Below are 25,478 nucleotides of genomic sequence, written 5' to 3' on the forward strand. Positions count from 1 at the left end.
ATCCAAGTCCTTGAGATTTTTTTTTAGGATCATTCTATAGGATTATAATTTTCACAAGGACTGGGTTTATGAATTGCAAACAAAACCTATTTAGAAATACCTAAGTTAAAGTTAAACCATGATATATAAATAGAAGCTCAAAAGATTCAAATTTGCTTCAAATTACCTATGTTCTAGTTGCAAGAGCCTGATTAGGAATGTAAGTGTGTTGATCCTTCAAGAAAAAAATGCTACTTATAAACAGTACATTTTAAGCTTTCCTAATTTTCCATTTATTTTCCTTGTGCTGTTGGTACTGGGGCTTTAAGTTAAAGTCTCACACTCTAGTTTGGCTTTATCACTCTAGGCTGTTGCTTTACCCCTTGAGCCATATCACTAGTTTGTTTTTTGATCCTAGTTAACTGGACATGAATTTTTCTACATGAAGTGTCTTTGAAATAAGATCCTCAGATCCCAGCCTCCTAAGTAGCTAGGATTACAAGTATGAACTACCAGTGCCTGGCTGCTTTCTTAAATGTTTACCATAAAGCACATTGTATGTCTGAGAGAAATGTGTCCACAAAGTATTTTTTCTTGGCATTATTAAAGATTTGAAGAAGGTAATATTTGCCCTCCTACCTGATATTTTGAACAAAAATTCTATTCAAAAAAGTCTTGCTTAGAACTTTTTTTCATTTTATTTTGAGAACAAAGATTTTTTCCTACACTGATTAATATGAATGTCTACTGTGTGTGTGTGTGTGTGTGTGGTGTGTTTTAAGTTTTGGTAGTTAATGTCAGAATAAGACTATTTGTTCATTTGTAATGAACTTTTCCAACTAACCTCACATACTGTCTATCGAGAGGCTGATCATCTCTGCATGGAGGAATGCTAGCTTCTCAAGAGCAAACACTGTAGGACTCTGCAAATAATACAAAGTAATACACTTTCCACTCTTGAATATCTATTTTCCCAAATATTCTTCATTTCATGAAGGTATTTCTGTTGTCTTCTATTCAGAGTCCCACCTGCTACCTTTTATTTCACACTTAGTGTTAATGATGATATAGAATTTTCTGGCATGTGCTTGAGGTGGCTTATATAATTAGTTTTGGATATTGCTAACCCATATGGCTTCAATGCCTTTGTGATGAGAGTAGAAGAAATATTTTTAGCAAAGGTAGTAATGTAGATTGGGAACAGACTTTTAGAAACTCGCATGTATTCAGTATTCAGTTTGTCAGATGAGTAGACACTTTGGAACGTCAAGGATAAATCTGTGACCAGGAATCCAGATTCAGGTAATACTTTCTTTTTTTTTTTTCTTCCATTTTAAAAGTGAACCTAAACATTTATTTTTTTAAATCCAATTGTTTCTTACATTCTGATATTCTAGTGTTTTTGTTCTTGCAATAATTATCATAAGGGTAATTTTATTTTAGATGAGGCAATTTCCAGTGAAACTTTAACATTTTTACTTTAATACTTATTGTGGTTATTTGACATTGGTGTGTTTTCTGTTTATGTTAAAAGTTTTTACATATTTAGTATACACATATAGTAGGTATATATTAAGTATATATTTTTACATATAATAAGTTTGTATATATTTAATAAGTCTGCTTATTTAAAAATATAATTACAGAATTTCCATAACTAACAATTAACTCCTATAATATTGTCCTATCCTACTTTTATTTTATTGTTGTTCCCAAGTAACACTGTTTGTAAGTTGCAGTTATTACTGTACTAAAAAGTTTAGATCCAATATCTCCCCAAATGGTGTTTTATATTTAAAATAATAAAAGATAATTTAAGTCACCTCTTCCTATTTTAGTTCCAGACAGTCATCTATATCAGAAAAAAAATTACCAGAGCCTTCACCAGTAACAAGGAGAAAGGTATATGAGAAAACAGAAAAGCCAAAGGCCAAGGAGCAAAAGCAGTAAGTTAGTTGCTGATGTTCTTTATCTATTAGGTGGTACATCACAGTGTCCCCTGCACCTTGCTAAAGGAAAAGAGTGGATTTATTTGCTTTCTTGAGACTGGCTGTGTGGTTATGAGTATTTAAGTAGTTAGGACAATCAAGTCAGCTGTTGGCTTGGCTAAGTGGTTATGTACTTTTTTTATTTTTATTTTTTGCCAGTCGTGGGGCTTGAACTCAGGGTCTGGACACTGTCCCTGAGCTCTTTTGCTCAGGGCTTGCACTCTACCACTTTGAGTCACAGTTTTCTGGTGGTTAATTGGAGCTGAGAGTCTCATAGAGACTTTCTTGCCAGGGCTGGCCTTGAAGCACGATCCTCAGATCTCAGCCTCTTGAGTAGCTAGGATTACAGGTGTGAACCATCAGCACCCAGCTCATTGTAACTTTCTTGTTACACATATACCTGTTAATATATTTGAGCACTTGTCACCATTCATGTACACTGTCCCTTTTTTAGTTGCTTTTCTTTTTCTTGTTGTTTGGTGCTTGGACTCAGTATCTCATACTCTCTCTTGGCTTTTTCACTCAAGGCTGGTACTATACCTCTTGAGCCACATCTCCATTTCTGGCATTGTGCTAGTTCATTGGAGATAAGAATCTTACAAGTTTTTCTGTCTGGGCTGGCTTCAAACTGTGATCTTCAGCTCTCTACATTTGGAGTAGCTAGGATTATAGGTACCAGCCACCAGTGCCTGGCTTTATCTATCACTGAAAGAGTTAATATGCACATGGGCTGAGGTTTATTTAATCTATGTTGCAAGTTGTCTTCTGGAAGAATTTGAATTAATTATGTCATCTGATATATCTGACATTGACTTTACCTCTTTAGACTACTAACAACAAAAAAAGCCCTACTCATACTGTTAATCCTAAGGCGTGTTCGTTTTTTGCCATTTTTTTTTAACTGTTTGAGTTGTTAGTATTCTCCTCAATTGTTTCTTTTGGATGTACAGGGAGGGTCAGTTTACTTAGCAGTGCAAAGTATAATCTGCTGATTCATGTCCCTGAGCATTTAATAAATTACAACACCACAGCATGCACCTTCCCACGTTCCCTCAGATTATTAAACTGCTGCTAGTGACAGGTCTCAGATGCATTCTTTTTTTTTTTTTTTTTTTTTTTTTGGGTCCGGTCATGAGGCTTAAACTCTGGGCCTGGGCGCTCGCTGTCCCTCAGCTCTTCAGCTCAAGGCTAGTGCTCTACCACTTGAGCCACAGCGCCACTTCCGGCTTTTTTTCTTTTTGCTTATATGGTGCTAAGGAATCGAACCCAGGGCCTCAGGCTTGCAAGGCAAGCGCTCTACCACTGAGCCACCTTCCCAGCCTCAGATGCATTCTTAAGGGACAACATCCATGCCAACCTAATTTAAATATTAGTAAAGTGCATTTCCTTCATTATTTTTAACCAGAAAAAATGTGCATGTATTTTCCTTACCTAAGTGATTAGTCTTATCCATCCTTTCTCTCATGCAAAAAAACTGCACATGTACACGCGCGCAAGCACACACACACACACACACACACACACACACACACACACAGAGGCACACATGCACGCATGCACATGCACACCCAGTACTGGGACTTGAACTCAGGGCCAAGGCACTGCTCTTTAGCTTTTTTGCTCAAAACTGATGCTCTACCACTTGAGCAACAGCTCCACTTCTAGCTTTTTGCTAGTTAATTGGAGGTAAGAGTGTCTGGGATTTATCTGCCTTTGATGGTTTTGAACCTGAATCCTTAGCTTCCTGAGTAGCCAAGATTATAGGCATGAGCCACTGGTGCCTGACTATAATCTCTTCTTTGACCACTGCTATAGCTGACTTGAATGTTGTAGGAATTATCCTTCGAATCATCCTTTCTCTTCTATTTTTAAAGATGAAATTTGCTTGTTTCTATGAAATTTGATCTCAAGAATCATTGGAAAATGAGGAATGGAACAAATAAATACATTAAAAATACATAAATAATTCAATTTAATAGGAAACTGACTTTTAAGCTCTCTGGGTCTGTTTCCTTACCTGTGAAGTGAGCAGTTTGGTCTTAATTCTACAATTAAATGTATCTTTCTTTAGTGACAAGATGGCACTATCGCTAGCTTTGCTATAGTGCCATCTTGTGGCCAGGGTAGCAAAAACCAGTGCAAAACATATTGCTCCAAGAGCATTTTATTAATCTTTGAAAAAAGAAAAAGAGGAAGAAAAGAAGGAATTATCTAACAAAAAACTTATATACATATATATTTTAATGCATGTTTCTTATAATGTATATAACAAAGCATAACCATTTAAAGCTGCTCGTTTTAATGTTCTCTTTTTCTTGTAGCTCAGATTCTGGAACTTCAGAGGCTAGCCTTTCACCTCCTTCTTCCCCACCAAGCCGGCCCCGTAATGACCTGAATGTCTTTAATCGTCTAACTGTTTCACAGGGAAACACAACAGTTCAGCAGGATAAGTAAGTCGTTGTGGAAGGAGCCCCTCACACTATGCAAACAGCATTCTGAACCCCTCATTGGAGTCTGTGGAAACATTAAGTCATCTCTGTGTAAGAGATGGAGTCTGACTTCTGAACTCTTGCCATATTTTATATAGTTTTCAAATGGAAAGGAGGCATAAGAGCCCAAATTTGAGAAAACCATTCTCCTGCTGAACGTTATTCCCTGTTATAGATTTGCACTGCTATCTTTTCTTTCTTTTTGCCAGTAAATTTGAACTGGGAAACCTTTGATCCAACTTAAAGTTTTTTAATTTCTTGGGATTCTTCAGCTTCTCCAAGACCACCAATCTTAAAAGGAGGCTCTTTCCCCACACCCTTCTTGCCTTAGTAGGCTTAAAAACTGACAAAGACCACTGTTTGACATGTAACCTATGTCTGTCAATTTGGTTGTGCTAGATAAATCCACTACCATGTTTCAGTCATTGTGATCTTTGAATAGAACAGCACGTTAGTGGATAGAGAGGGTCAAAGTGGAAAAGAGTTACAGGGGAGGAGGAGGAATTAGAAGGATGTGGGAAAAAGTGTAGCTTTCATTAAATTAAAAGAGAAAAGGTATGTTCACATAGAACCAGAACCTAATACTAACTGTATTGCCATTAAATACTAACTCTGCTTGGATTTTGAATAATGACATTGTGAATTTATGTGTTTAATATGTAACTGTTTCCTATATGCTTTGTTATCCTGTCTTTTGCTCTTATCTCCCTACACAAATTAACAGTCTCTGAGATGTATAAGATGCCATTTAAGCTCTCTCTGGCATGTTTAACTTGTGCCAAATGGCTCTATAAACTTAAAATCACTTATAATTTTCAAGTTAACTTCTAATCTGTTTGAATTGTGGATCAATTATCTGTCTTTATTAGATTTTAATATAGTTTGATCATTAGCAGCACATTCTTTAAATTTATCTAGAGAATTAAATGTTATTATGTGCTGCTACTAAATAACAAAATCATTAATATTGTGAAGTCATTTTTCTCAATAATTAGAAAAGTCAGACATTCAGAATGTCTTTGGGAATTCTATTTTTATTATCTATATATTAAAATCTGCTACATTTTGTCTATGTTACATTCACAGTGTTCTTAAAAATTTCTGTCAGGTAATACTGACAATTGGATTATAGTTTACATTTTATGAAATTCTTTATGATATTGCAATAATTTGACTCTGATGTCCCTCTGTTTAAGCTAAAACTTTGAACAATTGACTTTATTCTATTGAAAGGCCCTCTACCTTTTTTTTTTCTTTCTTTCTTTTTTTTTTTTAATTTTTTTATTGTAAAGATACTATACAGAGGGTTACAGTTACATGAGTGAGGTAATGAGTACACTTCCTCTTGAACATTGTTACCCCCTCCATTGTTTTCCCCCTACCATCCCCTCCCTCCCTCCCTTCCCCAAGGTTCTTTTTTTTTTTTTTTTGATTGTGATTAAGTGATTACTTAATTTCCGGTAATTCACAGTATTGTGGAATAATGATGCTCGTTTAAAGTCACAAGTTCATTCTAGCTTTCCTGGAGCAAATTGTCTATCACAGTCTGTAATATATAACGGTGCTCACATGTTATATACCATATATGTGATCAGCAGCATGGGGATATTTGGTAGTGGTTCAACCAGATGAGTGGGAGTTCTTTGTTTCTTAAGTCCTGTTAGTTTTGTCATATCACCTAACATTTTGGATTTATCATCCACTTATCAGGGAGACCATATGGCCCTCTACCTTTTTACATCACTTTTTTTGTGTTCCTTTTTGAGACTGGTGTATTTCATTAGTGAGGTATTAAACCTCCATACTTTATGACATTTGCCCCATGCCTGTTACACAGTCTCAATGAATTTTTACAATTCCCTTACTCACAGTTTTTGAGGCTTCAGATAAGGCAATCAGGAGTGGCTTTGCTTAACTTTGAAACCCTACAAAAGTCTCCCAATTACAAAGGGTCCTCTTTATGCCAAAGAACTCAGTGTTTTTGAGCTAAGTTAAAACTGTGGGTTAAGCCCGGAGCCAGTGGCTCATGCCTATAATCCTAGCTACTGAGGAGGATGAGATCTGAAGATTGCTGTTCAAAGCCAGCCTGGACAGACAAATCCAAGGGACTCATTTCCAACTAACCTGCAAAAAAAAAAAACCCAAACCCAGAAATGGAGCTATGGCTCAAGTGGTAGAGCCCCAGTCTTGAGCAAAATAGCTAATCAAGAGTCAGGGACCCTGAGTTCAAGCCCTAGTACTGGCACAAAAGAAAACAACAATAAACCCAAGGGTTATTACAAGTTTGAATGATTTATGTTATATGTAAATATACAATGCATTGTGGATCTTCCACATCAAAGTCTAAATTTAAGGTAAAAATTGTCAAGATGTCCAGGTGCTGGTGGCTGATGCCTGTAATCCTAGCTGCTCAGGATGTTGAGGTCTGAGGATCAAGGTTCAAAACCAGCCCAAGGATGGGAAGGGGAAACAAAGGAGGAGGCTACAATGCTTGATAAGAAATGTACTCCTTATCTTGCCCATGTAATTGTAACCCCTCTGTACAGTATTTTCACAATAAAAAAAAAACAAACCAGCCCAAGCAGGAAAGTCTATGAGACTCTTATCACCAGTTACCACCCAAAAAAGCCAAAAGTAGAACTGTGACTCAAGTGGTAGGGTGCCAGCTTTGAGTGAAAAAGCTAAAGGCAGCACTCAGGCCTTGAGTTCAAGCCTTTATACTGGCACACAAAAACCTAATTGTTAAGATGAATGAAATTCATTAATACTTATTGACATGAGAATATAAAAACATTAAGCATTCATCAAAGTAAACGGAACAAAACTTGAAGTGATATAGCTTGTAGCTAGTATTATTCCCTTCCAGAGCTTAACCTATCAAGGTAAAAATATATTCTGTGGGTCAATAATAGAAACTTACCCATGCTTTCAGCCCCCTCAAGTCTTTGTAAGAAAACACAAAACAAAACTGAGAACCAAAACTACCTTGTTTGACTGAGCTTTACTTTGCTGATACCCACTGCAAATCTAAAAGAAAATGTTTGCTGTATTTCTGTTATTCGTGTTGTTGGCTTTCAACCCAATGTCAGCGTCTCTGCCTGTTGACATCTGTAATTCTTTTCCTCATAATTCTAACTCTTCCACTGTAGGTCTGATGAGAGTGACTCCTCTCTGTCGGAGGTACACAGGTACTTTCTTTCTACCCTTCCTACCTTCTTGCATTTCACTGATGTTTTTAATGCCTTTCTTAGAAATTCTAGGAAAATACCTTTTTTTTTTTTTTTCTGTTGCATGCAATACTTGTTGGAAATCATAGAAGCACATTGATATTTTTATAGTGGCCAAGTCTTTTTATATGGTGCCTTCCAAGTCATGGTGTTTGTTCTGTCTCTAATCTAAATATGTTCTTCAAAAGCCATCAAGTTTGATGAATACTGGTGAGAAGGGAGTTTCTTTTGCAGTGATTTCAGTATTTTCATTGCTTCAAACTTGGGGAGGTAGATGGTATTTTTTTTTCTTCTCATTAGTTGAGCAATTTAAATGGAAAAAGCCAGGCACCAGTGGCTCACACCTGTAATCCTAGCTACTCAAAAGTCTGAAATCTGAGGATTTACATTCAGACCCAATCAGTTATCTCTGATTAACCACCAAAAAGCTGGCAGTGGAGTTGTGGTTCAGGTGGTAGAGCTCAGGCTCAGGTACTGCACCCAGAACCTGAGGTTAGCCCCAGGCACCAAACCAAACCAAACCAAACCAAAATACCTTTACATCGTTTCATGTTACAGCTTGAGGGCAGGTCTTTCTCTTTCTCTGACACTCAGGTCCTATCGGTCCTTTTGTCTTCTCTCCCTTCCCATTGGTTCACCTGCTTTATAGACATTTTCCTTGTCATCAGAAGATATTCCACAAGGTAGACAGGGGAAGGGGAGATTAATCTTGTTCACAGTATTACAAGACTTAAGAGGGGTTTCTGTACTGTAGTGGTTATCATGTTCGCCTCACAGTATTACAAGACTTGACTGGTTTGCATGGGAAAAAAAAAAGTATTTTCCTCCCCTTCACATCAGAGCTGTTGTACAAATTTGCACGATTTAAACTTAATTTGAAAAAACCATCTCCAAGTTTATGTTTATGTTTCAGAATGTGAATGAATCCCCCCAAAAAGAGATGTCCTGGATGCTTTAGAAACATAGTATTTTATAATTAAGGGTGTAGTTTAGTTTTTTCCCTCCCTTAGGATGACTTCTGTCATTAAATACATATCAAAAACAGTGCCTATACTTCTAACATAAACTTTCATTATCCATCCATGTATGTGTATGTATGTGTGTGTATATATATGTATACACGCACACACATTCCATATATATATAGTCTACACACATTTCATATATATATATAAATATATACATATATATTTGCTGCTTGACAAGTAACAAGAGGCTACACTTCATTAGAATAGTGCCTTTCCAGTATTTGAAGGTATGCTTGTAAATATGATGACATTAATTCACATTTATGAACCATATATTAATAGAACTTCAAGATGGCAAATTCAGATTTTTGAGGAAATTTCCCCCACCTTCTCTTCCTCTTCCTCTTCCCCTTTCCTACCTTCTTTTCCCCTCTACTCACTCCCCTTCCTACATCTCTTCCCGCCTTTCCCTTCTTTCCTCTTTTCCCCTTCCTTCCTCTCACTTCTCTTCCTCTACTCTCCTCTCTTCTCCTTCTCTCTCCTCCCTCCCTCCCTCCCCTTCCTTCTTTCCTTCCCTCCCTCCCTCCCTCCCTCCCTCCCTCCCTCCTTTCTTTCTTTCTTTCTTTCTTTCTTTCTTTCTTTCTTTCTTTCTTTCTTTCTTTCTTTCTTTCTTTCTTTCTTTCTTTCTTTCTCTTCCTTCCTTCCTTCCCTCCCTCCTTCCTTCCCTCCCTCCTTCCTTCCCTCTCTCCCTCCCTTCTTTCTTTCTTTCTTTCTTTCTTTCTTTCTTTCTTTCTTTCTTTCTTTCTTTCTTTCTTTCTTTCTTTCTTTCTTTCCTTCTTTCTTTCTTTTTCTTTCTTTCTTTGTCTTTCTCTCTTTCTTTCTCTCCTTCCTTCCTTCCTTCTTTCCTTCCTTCCTTCCTTCCTTCCTTCCTTCCTTCCTTCCTTCCTTCCTTCCTTCCTTCCTTCCTTCCTTCCTTCCTTCTTTCCTTCCTTCCTTCTTTCCTTCTTTCCTTGTACTGAATTTGAACTCAGAGTCTCATATCTGCCCAGTTTACTTGCTGAGCTGATGCTTTATCTCTTGAGCTAACTCAGCCCATTTTTCCCTCCTTGTTATTTTGGAGGTGGACTCTCTCAGACTTTTCTGTTGGGGAGAGATTTGGATCATGATTTTCTAGATGTCAGGCCCCTAAGTATCTAAGATTATAGTCATGCCCAGCTATTTTTTAAAAATTAAAATTTTTTTTAACATGCTGGAGACTAAACCCAGGGTCCTTGCATATGCTAAGCACATGCTCTACCACTTGGCCACAACTACAATCCTTTTGTTTTATTTTGTTTTAGAAATAGAATCTTACTAACTTTGTCTAAGCTGGCTGAGAACTCAGATCCTCCAGCCTCATTCTCTCCAGTATCCCACTCTATTTTTAGAGTGGGATACTATATTTAAAAATATTCATCCTTGGGCTGGGAAGGTGGCTCAGTGGTAGAGTGCTTGTCTTGCATGCATGAGGCCCTGGGTTTGATTCCTTAGCACCATATAAGCAGAAAAAGTCAGAAGTGGCACTGTGGCTCAACTGGTAAAGCACTAGCCTTGAGATGAAGAGCTGAGGGACAGTGCACAGGCTGAGAGCTCAGGCCCGACAACCGACAAAATAAAATAAAATAAAATAAAATAATAAATAAATAAATAAATAAATAAATAAATAAATTCAGCCTTCATTTGTGTGTATGTGTGCTAGTCCTGAGCTTAGCCTTAGGGCCTGGCAACCAACCATCCCTTAGCTTTTCTGCTCAAGGCTGGCACTGTACCACTTGAACCACAGTTCCACGTCTGACTTCTTGATGGTTAATTGGAGATAAGTCTCATGGAGTTTCTTCCTGGATCTGGCTTGAAGTAGGATCCTCCAATGTCAGCCTCTTAAGTAGCTAGGATTATAGGCATGAGCCACAAGAGCCCAGCTTAATATTAAGTCTCCCCCCTTCCCCTATTTTTCTGGTTCTGGGGCTTGAACTCTGGGCCTGTGCTCTATCCCTGACCTTTTTTTTTTTTTTTTTTTTTTTAATTCAAGGCTAGCACTCTACCACTTGAGCCATACAGCACCACTTCTAATTTTTTCTGAGTAGTTTACTGGAAATAAGAGTCTCATGGCCTGCCCTGGCTTGCTTTGAACTATCATTCTCAGGTCTCAGCCTCCTGAGCAGCTAGGATTACAGGCATGAGCCACTGGCCCCTGGCATATTCAGCCCTTTAATTATGCTGTTGTGTCCTCCTGTCTCTGATGTGTGTGCTTTGGTCAGCTTAATAGTTCTAGTTTCATCAATTGTTCCTGAAACCATTAAGTCTTTTCTTTTGCTTCTCTTGCTTTAGAAGGGCTCTAGTTTCTCCATGGTCTTAAAATGTGGCATCTCAGACTAAGCTTTATTCCACATTTGGCCTAGGCACAGTGCAGTATGCCCAGCATATCCTCCTGAAATGTTTGCTTCCACTGAACCAATAAGCCATCGACGATACCAGTAGACAGAGGACTATAAGTTATTAACTCCTCCAGTTTGTATTCAACAGATACAGCCCCATTAGGTTTTACAATTTAGAATACTTTTGATCTTTTTTCTATTGTGGGATTCAGTTCTATCTTGGAATTAAATGTTTCGTTTAAATTTTATCCAATGATTATTTTAGCACTAGATAGGTATATAAAGTAAATGAATTTTTTGGTGTGTTTCACTGATATGTTTTTCAGTCCACATAACACCTTTTAGTGTATCAATTTAGTTGACATGCTACCTTTGTCTTTATGACTAGTGAAAGATTAACTGCATACCAGAGACCATCTAGATTAACAGTGACCCTCAGATCTCAGCTTCCTGAGTAGTTAGGATTACAGGCATGAGCCACTGGTCCCTGCTAATAAAGGTTTTGTAAAATGAGGGCAATAATTCAACCTGGTCTCACCCTAGAGCTGTGGAAGTGAACCTTTGCTTGTTTCCTTTTCCATACCTTAGGGGCATAATCAACCCATTTCCTGCTTCCAAAGGAATTCGGGCCTCTCCACTTCAGTGTGTGCACATCGCAGAAGGACACACCAAAGCTGTGCTCTGTGTGGATTCTACCAATGACCTTCTCTTCACTGGATCAAAAGGTGCCAGTTGTTCTCTAATGTGGATATCTAATAGGTGTTTGGTTTATTTTAATGGCTAAGTTTTCAGCAGACTTTTTTTTTTTGTCATTCTTAGGGCTTGAACACAGGGCCTGGGCAATGTCCCTGAGCCTCTTTGTGTTCAAGGTTACTGTTCTACCACTTGAGCCACAGAACCACTTCTGATTTTCTGGTGGTTAATTGGAGATCGGAGTCTCACAGACTTGCTACCCAGCCTAGCTTTGAACTGTAATCCTCAGATCTCAGCCTCCTGAATAACTAGGATTACAAGTGTGAGCCACAAGGGCCCTGCTCAAAAGTCGTGTTTTTTTGTTTGTTTGTTTGGTCAGTTGGTTGGTTTTTGTTTTTAAGTGCAACTATTTATCTCCAGTAAGAAATCTGACCAGTTGGTTGAACTCCTAAATTATATCAAATCACTACACTACTGGGGAGAAAGAACAGCCCCTTTATAAATACATTGTATTATGATCCAGAGATTGCATCTCCATTCAGTAAGAAGGCACCTAGTATATACAGAATTCTGGGCTTTTTGTAATGCATACCAGTACATAGATCTATAACAGGCCATTAAAATACACAGTGCAGTAGAAAAGAAAAGAAAAGGACACTGGCAGCCGCCATGTTTGATGCATGTACCAGAAGTGACACAGCACTGTATATCTCATTTAGTTCTCCCAACTCTGTGAGAACTGTTGTAGTACCCAGTACCCAGTACCCATGGAACCTGTTACCTTCTTTTGTCACAGGTAGAGGAACTTAGTGTTTAAGAGGTTAAATAGTGTGGGTTGACATAACTGGTAAGTAAGAAAACTGGGGAAACATTTCCACTTGTACTCTTTTTACTCCTTTTGAAATACCTGCTTTGGAGAGTACCAGACCAAGAGTTTAGAAGTTTCAGAAAAAGAAGAGATTGATGATATTTATGGGCTCAACCTCTAATCCTAGCTACTAAGGAGGCTGAGACCTGAGGATCAAGGTTTGAAATGAGCCCAGACAGAAGTCGATGAGACTCTTATCTCCCATTAGCCAGAAAAAAAGCTGGAGTAGAGGTGTGGCTTAACTGGTAGAATGCCAACCTTGAGGGACTAAAGCTAAGGAACAGTGCTTTGGTACTGAGTTTAAGCCCCCGGTATTCGCAGGGGTGCACATGTGTGTTGTGTACGTGCACACAAATTGATATTGGTAAATATCCCAATTAAAATTCCAATGGAAACTCCTCAGTCAAAAAAAATCTGTTGTGAGAAAATATACTTATTTAATAATTCAACTTAAATTGTTCTCTCCAGGATAGTCAACATGTCAGAAAAAAAATAGAATAGGGGCTGGGAAGGTGGCTCAGTGGTAGAGCATTTGCCTTGCATGCCTGAAGCTCTGGGTTCGATTCCTCAGCACCACATAAGCAAAAAGAAAAAAGCCGGAAGTGGCGCTGTGGCTCAAGTGGTAGAGCGCTAGCCTTGAGCTGAAGAGCTAAAGGACAGCGCCCAGGCCCAGGGTTCAGGCCCTATTACTAGACCCAAAAAAATTTAAAAAAGGAAAAAGAAAAAAAATAGAATAATTTTGTGTTTCTATTTTGACTCAGAATAAAAGTAAAATCTACCATTCCACTGAATAGGAAAGGTATGTGTGTTTACCAGTGGGATTAAAGTGTTTCAAGGTATTAGGAATATGACCAAACAGTAGTTTTGAAGAGACTGATGTAAGATAGCCATTTAAAATTGAGCCATTTAAATCAAGACCCTTTTGATATGACTATTTCAATTTATTTGTTTGTTTGCTTGCTCGCTTTTGTGTCTGTCCAGGGCTTGAACTTAGTGTCTAGGTGCTGCTTCTGAGCTTTTTTGCTCAAGGCTAATGCTCTACCACTTGAGCCACAGCTCCATTTCCAGCTTTTTGCTGGGTAATTAGAGTGAAGAGTCTCATGGACTTTTCTGCTGAGGCTGGCTTTAAACTGCAACCTTCAGATTTCAGCTTCCTGAGTAGTTAGGGTTACAGGCATAAGCCACAGGCACCTAGTTCAAAATTTACATAATTACTTAAAAATACCACATAATGCATAGACACCCCAGACTGTCATCTCTTATACCTCTGAACCTGCTGTAGTGGGCCAGGGATGAACTGGATAATTATTTTATTCTTTATTCTTTCCTATATTTTTCTCATGAAAGAGAAATGGTTTAAATAGTTTTGACTGTCAATAGAACTGTATTAACCATTTGTCTCCATATCTGTCTGTTGCAGATCGTACTTGTAAAGTATGGAATCTAGTGACAGGGCAGGAGATCATGTCGCTGGGCAGCCATCCCAACAACGTCGTGTCTGTGAAATACTGTAATTATACCAGCTTGGTCTTTACCGTGTCAACATCTTATATTAAGGTGTGGGATATCAGAGATTCAGCGAAGTGTGTTCGAACACTAACGTAAGTAATTAAGAAAACAAATACATAAGAGTCAACTACTTCTCTTCTTATGAAATAAAAGGAATTATATGCTATGTTTACATTTTAGTGGGTTTGTTTTGTTTTTGTTTGCTTATTTTGGTGCCCATCCTAGGGCTTGGAATCAGGGCCTTTGGCACCATCTCTAAGCTTTTTTGTTCAAGGCTCGTTCTTTACCACTTGAGCCACAGCTCCACTTCTGGCTTTTTAGGGTGGTTAATTGGAGATAGAATGTCATAGGTTTTCCTGCCAATGATGACTTCAAACCTCACTTCTCAGATCTCAACCCCCTGAGAAGCTAGGATTATAGGTGTGAGCTACCAGCACCTGGCTTAGTTTTATATTTTTAAAATACTTCTGTACTCCGTAGAGGTTGTTAAAATCTTCACCATAAAAGCACAGGGAGAATATAAGGAGAAAAGAAAATTGCCCAACAAAATGAAATGCGGGTCTACTTAGCACACTAAGATCTGAGGATTGATGTTTGAAGCCAGCTCAGGCACAAAAGTCTGTGAGGCTCTTATCTCCAATAAACTACACAGAAAAAGCCTGAAGTGGCACTGTGGCTCAAGTGGTAGAGTGCTAGCCTTGAACAAAAGAAGCTTAGGGACAGTGCTCAAGCCCTGAGTTCAAGCCCTACGACTGGCAAACAAAACAAACAACATAAACAAATAATAATTCATTCTGCCTTGAGATCAACAAGCTTCTATGTAACCAGACTTTTGGTGAACTCCGTAATTGTTTATAGGAAAGAAGGAAACGTTGAAAAGTTTCATATTTACTTATTGATAGAGTAGAAGTGAAAGAGGCTAATCATTTTTCAGGACTGATTTATTATTTGAGAACTATCAGTAATTTCCTATAGGGAAATTTTGTAGGGAAAGGATATTATATCCTATGTTAGAATTTTACCAATCTAATGGAATTGCATCAAATTTGAAAAGATTGGCTTATTATTTCAGAGTTTAAAAGGGAAAATGTTTCAAAAAATTACCATCTAGAATTTACCTAAGGAAATCAAAGTCAGGTGTGTTTTAAGTCTTTAGTGCATAGTAGCTTTAGTGCATAGTAGATATATCATTTGTAATTGGGCTGAAGGAAAAAAAATGGCAAATTATTACAAAAGTCCCTAATGTCTGTAATTCCCAGAGGAAATCTATGACAACAGGCCGTAGTGGCTCATGCCTGTAATAGTAGCTACTCAGGAGGCTGAGATCTAAAGATTGTGTTTCAAAGCCAGCCCAGACAAAAATGTGGAATTGTGGCTCAAGTGACCTATTGCCAGCCTTGAGCTGAACAGCCAAGTGAGAGCTGGAGGCCTTGAATTCAAGCCCCATCTCTGTCCCACCAAAGTGGGGCAGGGAGGAAATCTATATTCAAAAGGAATATTCTAGGCCTTCTGGGCTTCTTGAAACTGCCACAAAATGGATTACCTTTCTATCATTTGCTGTGTATTTATCATTGATGTCTGACTTTTCTGAACAATATTTTAATCATCTCTTATTAAAAGCCTGAAATTTCTAGCATTATATTAGACATACACTGAGTTTTAAACCGTGTAATCCATCATATATTTATTTATTCACCTTATATTCATTTCTATGTGCCAGCTGCCTGATGGGTGGGAGGCTCGGCACTGTACATATGCTAATAAAAAGACAAAGTTTCTAGAGCCTGTCTCCTAGGAATTCAGGAAGAGGTGAGCTAAACTTATATCTGAAAATGTAATATCTTTTTGTTTTGTTTTGCATTTGTTAAGATCTTCAGGTCAGGTTACTCTTGGAGATGCTTGTTCTGCAAGTACCAGCCGGACAGTGGCCATTCCTTCTGGAGAAAACCAAATCAATCAAATTGCACTGAACCCAACCGGCACCTTCCTCTATGCAGCTTCTGGAAATGCTGTCAGAATGTGGGATCTGAAAAGGTAGGCATTTGAGAAAATGTAATGTTTCCTAGAGAAGGCACTATCAAACGTATCTATTTTTGTGGACATGTACTGGGCCTTGAACTCAGGGCCTTATGCTCTCATTTGGCTTTTTTGCTTTACCACTTGAGCCATAACTCTACTTCCAGCTTTTGGGTAGTTAATTGGAGATAAAAACCTCAGGACTTTTCTGCCCAGACTGGCTTCAAACTGTGATCCTCAGAACTTAGCCTCCTGCGTAGCTAGGATTACAAGTGTGAGCCACCAGCAACTGAATGTCAACACGCTACCCCTGAATGTCCCCTTCATCTTCATCCACATACTCACCAGTCTGCTTTCCCTTTATATTTTCCTTAATGAGGCCAAAAAGTGAATGGAGGAGAGACAGAATTATTTTATGGTCTCTTAACCCTTGTCTGAAAATGGTGTTTTTTATTAGAAAGAGATGAAAATCTTCGTCCACATTTACTGGTACATTTGGAAGAATCATTTGTGTCAAATAATTTAAACATTCTTTACTTGAAAGTTTATAAAATTAATAATTTTATAGAGCATAAATTCTCATAAAGAGTTTTTAAAATTTTGTTATATATATATAAATTGTGGAATTAGGCACTGGAGGCTCATACCTATAATCTTAGCTACTCTCCAGGGTGACATCTGAGAACTGCAGTTCAAATACAGCCCTGGCAGGAGAGTCTGTGAGATTCTTATATTCAGCTCACCACAAAAAGCCAGAAGTAGAACTCTTGCTCAAGTGGTAGAGCTCTAGTCTTGAGCAAAAAACCTAAAGGGACAACACTCAGGCCTTGAGTACACAGACACAGAAAAAAAGAGATCTATATAAATTGTGAAGAATTGAGAAGAAAAAGTAGGCAGAAAGAAAATATGGTAAGTTGAATTGTAAACTTGATTTTCATTTCCCATGAAATGTGAAGTTCTGTAATCTTAGCTGCTCAGGAAGGTGAGTTCAGATACTACAGTGCGCTTCTCACAAGGAACTTGTTGGTGCTAAATCAGTGAATATCTATTTGAAAAACTTCGGAAAAACTTGTGTAGTATACACTGTAAAGCATGACGGAGGAAGTAGAAACATAATTTATAGATAAATAGATGAGAGAGAAATTACAGTCCTGAAATAGTGTATTAGAAATAGACAATTTAATCGGGAAGTAAGAAAGAGGTAAGGATATCATCTTCATTTCCTCATCCTTACTTCTTTTCTTCCTCCTTCTCCTTTTTTTTATTTCTTTTTTGAGCCAGTGGTGGGAGTAGAGCCCCAGTAGAGCCTCACATTCTTGCTTAACCTTTTTTTTTTTTTTTTCTGACACTGTATTACTTGAGCCATAGCTCCACTTCTGGCTTTTGGGTAGTTGAGTGGGGTTAAGTGTCTCATGGACTTTTTTGTTGTTCTATTTGGTTGTGGGGCTTGAAATTGGCTCCTGAGTGCTGTCTTTGAGTGTTTTTTTTTTTTTTTTTTTTGCTCAAGGCTAGTGCTCTACCACTTTGAGCCATAGCTCTGCTTCCAGTTTTCTGGTGGTTAATTGGTGATAAAAAAAATCTTACAAATTTTCCTGCTCCAGGTTTGTCTTTGAACTGCAATCCTCAGATCTCAGCCTCCTTCTCCTGGCTATCTCATGGACTGTTTTGCAGCCTTAAGCAGAATAGCTAAGGGGTAGCACTCAGGTCCTGAGTTTAAGCCTCAGTACCAACACACACTAAAAAAAAAAAAAAAAAAAGAGGAAGAAACAAGAAAAAATTAGTCAACAGCTTCACAGGTTTATGAAAGACTATAGATTAGTTTTGTTGAGGTTTAACTCTATCATGCTAAGAAACATTTTCAAACAAAATCATTTTTTCTTCTCTTCCAAAGGTTTCAGTCTACCGGAAAGCTAACAGGCCATCTCGGGACTGTTATGTGTCTTACTGTGGACCAGATTTCCAGTGGTCAGGATCTCATCATCACCGGCTCCAAGGACCATTACATCAAAGTATGCATTACAAGTTGTGGACTCCATTTGCCTATTGAGTGGTAGGCGAATAGAATTTGGAGTATATAGGCTTATCTTAAAAACCTGCAAACGTACGAACATGTTACAGCATGAAACAAGGCTCAGCTTCATTCTCTGTGTTATTCATTTGAGGATTAGTGAAGTATTGTAGCAAAACAAAACTATGTCTGATTAATGTGGTATGTGTGTATGTATATGTGTATGTGCTTCTTTGAATATGTACTTATAGATGTTTAGTGGAAAGTTACTAAATTTGCGTGCTGCTCTTGTAGATGTTTGATGTCACCGAAGGGGCTCTGGGAACTGTGAACCCCACGCACAATTTTGAGCCCCCTCATTATGATGGCATAGAAGCCCTCACCATTCAAGGGGACAACCTGTTCAGTGGGTCCAGAGACAATGGGATCAAGAAGTGGGACCTTGCTCAAAAAGATCTGCTTCAGGTAATGCCAAATCTTTTCATGATATGGACCTTATGTTTCTAAAGCAATCATTTGTGGGGAATGTGGTGGCTCAAGCCTGTAATATTAACTACTCAGGAGGCTGAGATAGGAGGATGACAGTTTGAAGCCAGCCTGGGCAGGAATGTCTGAGAAACTTACCTCTGGTTAACCCCAGAAAACCAGAAGTGGAGCTGTGGCTCAAGTGGTAAAGCACTAGCCTTGAGCATAAAAGCTCAGGGACAGTGCCCAGATCCTGAGTTCAAGCCACATGACTGGAATATGAATTAAATTTTTTTTTCCTGATTGACTCAAGATCTGAAAGAGGCTTTATGTAGATCTTCATTGTGTAAGGACAACTTTAATTATGACTTGTTCTTAAAGAATGCTTTATTATCAACCACAAGAATTACTAATTTCAACCACAAGAATTACTAATTTCAAGAAATAACATTTAGCACTTAATACCTGCTAGACAGGAAAAGAAGAGTAAGAACTGAAACAACTGAAATTGCTCCATGCATGTGTTTATTAAATACAACCATCCCTGGAATAGAGCAGTGGAGGTTTTCTTCTCCCCTCCCCTCCCCTTTCTTCCCCTCCCCTCCCTTTTCCCCTCCCCTCTCCTCCTGGTACTACGGCTTTGTTGTTCAAAGCTGACTACTCCTTGAGCCCCAGCTCTCCTTCAAGCTTTTTTGGTGGTTGATTAGAGATAAGCATCTGCATCTCATGGGAGTTTCCTGTCCAAGCTGTCTTCAAAAGTCAGTCTTCAAGAAATGCAAATAAAGACAACCCTGAGATACCACCTTACCCCAGTCAGAATGTCCCACATCCACAAATCAGCCAACGACAAATGCTGGAGGGGATGTGGAGAACGAGGAACGCTATTACACTGCTGGTGGGAATGTACACTCATACAACCACTTTGGAAAGCAGTCTGGAGGGTCCTTAGAAAGCTAAAGATTGACCTCCCTTACGACCCAGTCATACCACTTCTAGGCATCTACCCTGAACAACAGGAACCAATATACAAGGACACGTGCACCTCCATGTTTATCGCAGCACTGTTCGCAATAGCTAGGATATGGAAACAACCTAGATGCCCCACCACAGATGAATGGATCCAAAAATTGTGGTATCTATACACAATGGAATATTATGCAGCCATTAGAAATGACAAAATAATGGCATTTGCAGGGAAATGGATGGAGCTAGAAGGAATCATGTTGAGCGAGGTAAGCCAAGAACGAAGAGACAAACAGTACATGGTCTCCCTGATAAGTGGATGATGAATCCAAAATGTTAGGTGATATGACAAAACTAACAGGACTTAAGAAACAAAGAACTCCCACTCATCTGGTTGAACCACTACTAAATATCCCCATGCTGCTGATCACATATATGGTATATAACATATGAGCACCGTTATATATTACAGACTGTGATAGACAATTTGCTCCAGGAAAGTTAGAATGAACTTGTGACTTTAAATGAGCATCATTATTCCACAATACTGTGAATTTCCGGAAATTAAGTAATCACTTAATCACAATCAAAAAAAAAAAAAAAAAAGAACCTTGGGGAAGGGAGGGAGGGAGGGGATGGTAGGGGGAAAACAATGGAGGGGGTAACAATGTTCAAGAGGAAGTGGAAGTGTACTCATTACCTCACTCATGTAACTGTAACCCTCTGTATAGTATCTTTACAATAAAAAAAATTAAAAAAAAAAAGTCAGTCTTCAAATCCCAGCCTCTTGAGTAGCTAGGCTTTTAAGAGGGCATTCGATTTTATAGCTTATTAACATTAGCAGCCTTTAATAGTAATAAAATTAGTGAATCAAATCAAGGAGCAAATCACAGTTTCATTGCTTTAGAGGGCTGAATGATCATGTAGAAAATAAACTTTAATACTTATTGGGCTATTCTACAAACCAGTCATTAAACTTCATCATCTGAAGTATTTGTAATTACGTGTGCTATTTTAAAAAAAAAAAAAAAGTCAGTATGGGGCAGGTTGCACTGCAGCTGTTGATTCTTCTGTCTTTTCTCTCAGCAAGTTCCAAATGCACACAAGGATTGGGTCTGCGCCCTGGGCGTGGTACCAGCCCACCCGGTGCTGCTCAGCGGCTGCAGAGGGGGCATTGTGAAGCTCTGGAACATGGATACATTCGTGCCAGTGGGGGAGATGAAGGGTCATGACAGCCCCATCAATGCCATCTGTGTGAATTCTACCCATATATTTACGGCCGCGGAGTAAGTCTTTCCAGGGGACGTTTGCACTGTATTGGTTGCTTGTCTTCAGATTTAAGCAGCACTAAAGGCTGTGAATGTCTAAAAACATTGCACATGAGAGATTGTTCTGCAGACTTAAACCGTCTGTTGTAAGATGCCTGTTGTATTGGTTTATTTAGAGACAAGGTCGGGCTCTGTTGCTTAGGGTGGCCTCGAACTTGTGACCTTCCTGCTTCATCTTCCCAGGTGCAGTTATAGGCACACACTGCCATACTTAGCTCCTAATTTATATTATTTTTATGTAAGCATTGAATCGAGGTTTGCCATTACATAACTGTACTGTTGCTTGGGTGTTAATATTCTGTTTGTAATACAAATTGCTGCTAGATCTTTCCTTGGTGATTTTATTTATTTTTTTGTGCCAGTCCTGGGCTTGAAATCAGGGCCTGGGCGCTGTCCCTGAGCTCTTTTGCTCAAGGCTCTACCACTTTAGCTACAGCTCCGCTTCCATCTTTCTGGTGTTTAATTGGAGATAAAAGTCTCATGGACTTTCCTCCTTGGGTTGGCTTTGAACCTTAATCCTCAGATCTCAGCCTTCTGAGGAGCTAGGATTACAGCCAGGAGACACAGGTGCCAGCTGGTGATTTTAATTTTTTTTTAAAATAATTCACAGATGACTAGTTTCTAAGGATTTTTGTTTGTAGCAGGCAGCACTTTTGCTAATCTTCATAGTTAGAACTTTTTCTTTTTTTAGGATGCTGGGGTTTGAATTCAGGCTATACTGCTTGAACCATGTTCCTGGCTCCTCCTTTTTTGTGTTTTATTTAATTATTAGGTTTGGTTTAGTTTATGTTTTAGATAGAGTCTTCTGCTTCTGCCTGGGGCCAGCCCTGTATTGCAATCTTTCTACCTTCACCCTCTGACAAGTTACTATTATAGTTGTTAACCTCCAGGCCTAATTTTTTATTGAGATGAGTTTTTGCTGTCTCTTGGCCTGTGCTAGCTTGGAATGGAAGTTCTTTAAATCTTTACTTTATGTGTAGCTGAGATTATAGGCTTGTGCCGATATACCTGGCCAAGAAAGAATTATTTTTTCGAAAAATCTGTATTTTTGCTTCTCTTTAACATGTAAGTAGTAATGGTAATTTTTTCCTTTCTCCTGAATCTGACTGAATTGATTGATTTTTGCATTTATTTGTATGTTCATAGTGTATCTCTTATGTGCTAGGCACTACTACAGACTCTTGGGCATAAAGAAGTAAGCAAAACAGATGCAAACTTAGCTAGGTGCCAGGCCTGTATGTAACTTACCCTAGCTACCCAGGATGAGATAGGAGAATTGTGGTTCAAAGCTATTTTAGGAGGATAATTTGTTAGATTCTTCTCTAATTAACCAGCAAAACATCAGAAGTGGAGCTGTGGCTCAAGTGGTAGAGCAGTAAACTTGAGCAAAAGCAGCTCAGGGACAGTGTGTAGGCCCCTAGTTCAAGTCCCAGGACTGGCACACATACACACAAATTGCTTCCAGTAGAGGCCAGAGCTGTTCCAGAGTTGACCTTCTTGGGTTCCCTTTTCTGAGGCTTCATAGTCATGCATAGCCTTCTGAACTGTCTTGAAATTATATGTTTGTTACAGTAGGACTAACTTAATGTTAGTCAATCTGCTGTATCTACTAACAGTACAGTCACCTTATAAACAAGATATCCCAAACTGGGTTTCTGAGCTTCATATGGGCTGTTGAGCTTGGAGACTTCCCACCCTGTGTCAGATCGCATGTTTTCTAAACTTTCAAGTGCAGGTCTGATGTGATGAGGTGTGACTCTGGGGCTAGAATGCCATAATTCAAATCTTATTTCTGCTGTTTGTCTAAAGTATTTATTTATTGTGACCAGAAGTGGGGCTTGAACTCAGGAATTCACCCTCTGACTTGGCTTTTTAACTCAAGGCTGGTGCTCTACCACTTGAGCCAAATCTCTACTTCTGGCTTTTGGCAAGTTAAATAGATCTAAGGATTTTTTTCTGCCTGGCTGGCTTCAAAACATGATCCTCAGATCTCAGCCTCCTGAGTAGGTAGGACTACAGTGCCCAGATCTGTCAGTTATCTTATGATCAGGGCTACCCTATCAATAAAAAGGACATTATAATTACAACTACTTGGGAGACTGAGGCAGGAGGATAGCTTGAGCTGAGATTTTTAGGCCAGCCTGGGAAAGATAACAGGACCCTGTCTCAAAAAATCATTTTTTTAATAAAGGTATTATGTCCCTTACTTCTAATGTAGGTTAGAGTGAATTCAACTTAAAATAGTTAGAGTACACATGCCACACAAGCCAATCATATTAACTGCTATTCTGACATTGTAAACCCACATTTGTTATTCTTATGTGATGATGTCTATTTTAAGCCTGATTTTATTAAAGGCAAAGCTGCTTCTTTACCTTTCTGTTCATGTGTCCATGTTAAATTTCTTGTAGTGACCGAACGGTGAGGATTTGGAAGGCTCGAAATTTGCAAGATGGCCAAATAACTGATCCAGGAGATCTGGGAGAAGAGACTTCTAGTAATTAAACCTGAAGATAAGTCATACACTGAATGCTGTGATAATGCTCTGGGTTCTTTATTTAAAATGTCCTGCAAAAGCTTAAGAATGGGATGAACTGGAAAATATATCTGAATCCAAATGTTGAAGATATATGATATTCTAGTGAAATTGTGTGCTATCCTGTGTGCTTAATTTTGTATCCACTGATACATATGTATCTTGCTATCAATCTATTGCTTGATTCGCACTTTTATTGTGGCTGCATTTTTGTGCCTAGCTATAAAAAGGCACCTTTAAATTATTGGAATCATGAGGTATCAACTTTGACGATAGTCAGAAAACACCCCTGGGATAGAGTACATCTACCTGTTAACTCCTTCCTGTAGTCTTTTCATGTGATTTACATATTTAACTGTATTGGAAACATTAGTAAAATTGTAGTCTGTTTGTCAAGCATTCCTATCAGTCTTGGAGGGTTCCCAAATTTCAAAGCTCTTTTAATGCAGTGGGAAAAAAAAAAAGATAAAGTAAGGAGAATATTATGTATTTCTCATAAAGTGGAATTGACTTTGATCTACTAACAAAGAATATTTAACTGTTTGTTTTAAATATTGGCATTTACTTGTCTTGATAAAAGTTTGTAATTGTGATATATTATATATATTATATATTATATATATCACAATACATACTGTGCTCAGGACTAAACTACTGTAAAATTGTTGTTTTTCTTAGCACTGGGCCGATGTTCTGTATCAGTATACATTTTTGATGTTCTAACAGAAAGACACTTTGATCTATTTTCTTATGGAGTTGTTTCTATTATCACTTTTTAATTTCTTTTTGTTAATTTAATAGTAGTTCTTTTCCCTTTCCTCTAATTTTTTTATATGCTGCTAAATATATTTTGAATATACTATGTTTGCAAACCTAGGTAGCTGTGATGAGAATTCTCATCCTGTGTGGTGGGAAAAACTATGTATATAGGTAGATTGTAAAGAGAGACTATCTTGCATTATGGCTGTATGAATTTTTTTTAAGTCTGTAGATTGGATTTTGCGAAATGATGTATAATTTATCTGTCTGCCCAGAATATTAATTTGTAAATCCTGCAAGTTTAATGTTTATGTAGATTGTATAACATTTGAAAATACTGTTTTATTTGATCTTTTTCCCTTCAAAAATACTGGCTTGTAAATGAAAGCTTAGCTAGTGCTTCAATAAACACGTGGCTATGGATCATTCTTGTTCTAATTGTAAGAAAATAACTATTGTTTGTAAAGCTGTGTCATCCAAGGAAAGGTAAGCTTTTGTTACCTATCAGTTAAATTCTTTGCTTACTAGACATGAAACATTCTGGAAAATGTATATGGAACCTCATTTTGATGAGTCATGGAAAACCACCTCAAAGGAATGAACTGAAATAAAATGACTTAAGGATGTGAACACAGATTGTAAAACAAATGAAAAAAAAAGTATTCCCATCAATGTAAAGACTGCTGTAGTCTTGGTTGCCTGGAGAGGAGAGGTCCTGGCAGATGAAATGGGAGTTAGAAGGATTTACAGGACCTAATAAATCCCAGCAAGGCTTTGTTTTTAAAATTAGGGTCCTAATTGTGTGTGTGTGTGCTTTCATGTGTGCATGCGCGTGCATGCACACATGCATGCACACATGAAAGCACAGGTACTGTTGAAGCACTGGCCTCTGTCCTTTATATCATAATAGTAAGAGATTCTTCCAAGAGTGCACTTGGGTAGGAGGTGCAGTGGCTTCTACTTCTGTTCCTGATGGTTCTCTATTACTTGGGCTGTACCTACAGTCCTGCTTTTTGTTGGTTATGTTTTGGAGATGGAATATAGTAAACTTTTTGGTCAAGGCTGACCAGATCTCAGCCTCCTGAGTAGCTAGGATTAGCCACTGGAGCTATACATGTATGTGTGTACATGATCTATATATCATGTATGCATATCATATATACACATATATACATATATCATCACACACACAACACACACACACACACACACACACACACATATATATATATATATACACATATATATTTATATTTATTTTCAAAGCA

At 38.2% G+C, this 25,478-nt stretch overlaps 1 protein-coding gene across 11 annotated transcripts in view; it reads left to right on the forward strand.

The window, feature by feature from the left end:
- Positions 1-24,633, forward strand: part of Kif21a (kinesin family member 21A) — a 149,414-nt gene extending 124,781 nt beyond the window's left edge. For 4 of the 11 annotated variants that reach the window (XM_070038738.1, XM_070038748.1, XM_070038751.1 and 1 more), the window contains 10 exons: positions 1,818-1,925; positions 4,289-4,417; positions 7,606-7,644; positions 11,654-11,790; positions 14,047-14,227; positions 16,005-16,169; positions 18,043-18,160; positions 18,454-18,624; positions 20,674-20,873; positions 23,327-24,633. In XM_070038738.1, coding sequence (XP_069894839.1) covers positions 1,818-1,925; positions 4,289-4,417; positions 7,606-7,644; positions 11,654-11,790; positions 14,047-14,227; positions 16,005-16,169; positions 18,043-18,160; positions 18,454-18,624; positions 20,674-20,873; positions 23,327-23,420 — 1,342 coding nt within the window. In that variant the 3' untranslated portion in view covers positions 23,421-24,633. The remainder of the gene's footprint in view (positions 1-1,817; positions 1,926-4,288; positions 4,418-7,605; positions 7,645-11,653; positions 11,791-14,046; positions 14,228-16,004; positions 16,170-18,042; positions 18,161-18,453; positions 18,625-20,673; positions 20,874-23,326) is intronic. The other 7 variants (XM_070038753.1, XM_070038774.1, XM_070038763.1 and 4 more) reach the window with 3 other exon arrangements.
- The last annotated feature ends 845 nt before the right edge of the window (positions 24,634-25,478 follow it).

Source organism: Dipodomys merriami, unplaced genomic scaffold (genome assembly GCF_024711535.1).
Source record: "Dipodomys merriami isolate MVZ:Mamm:240054 unplaced genomic scaffold, mDipMer1.0.p SCAF_10, whole genome shotgun sequence".
Taxonomy (NCBI): domain Eukaryota; kingdom Metazoa; phylum Chordata; class Mammalia; order Rodentia; family Heteromyidae; genus Dipodomys; species Dipodomys merriami.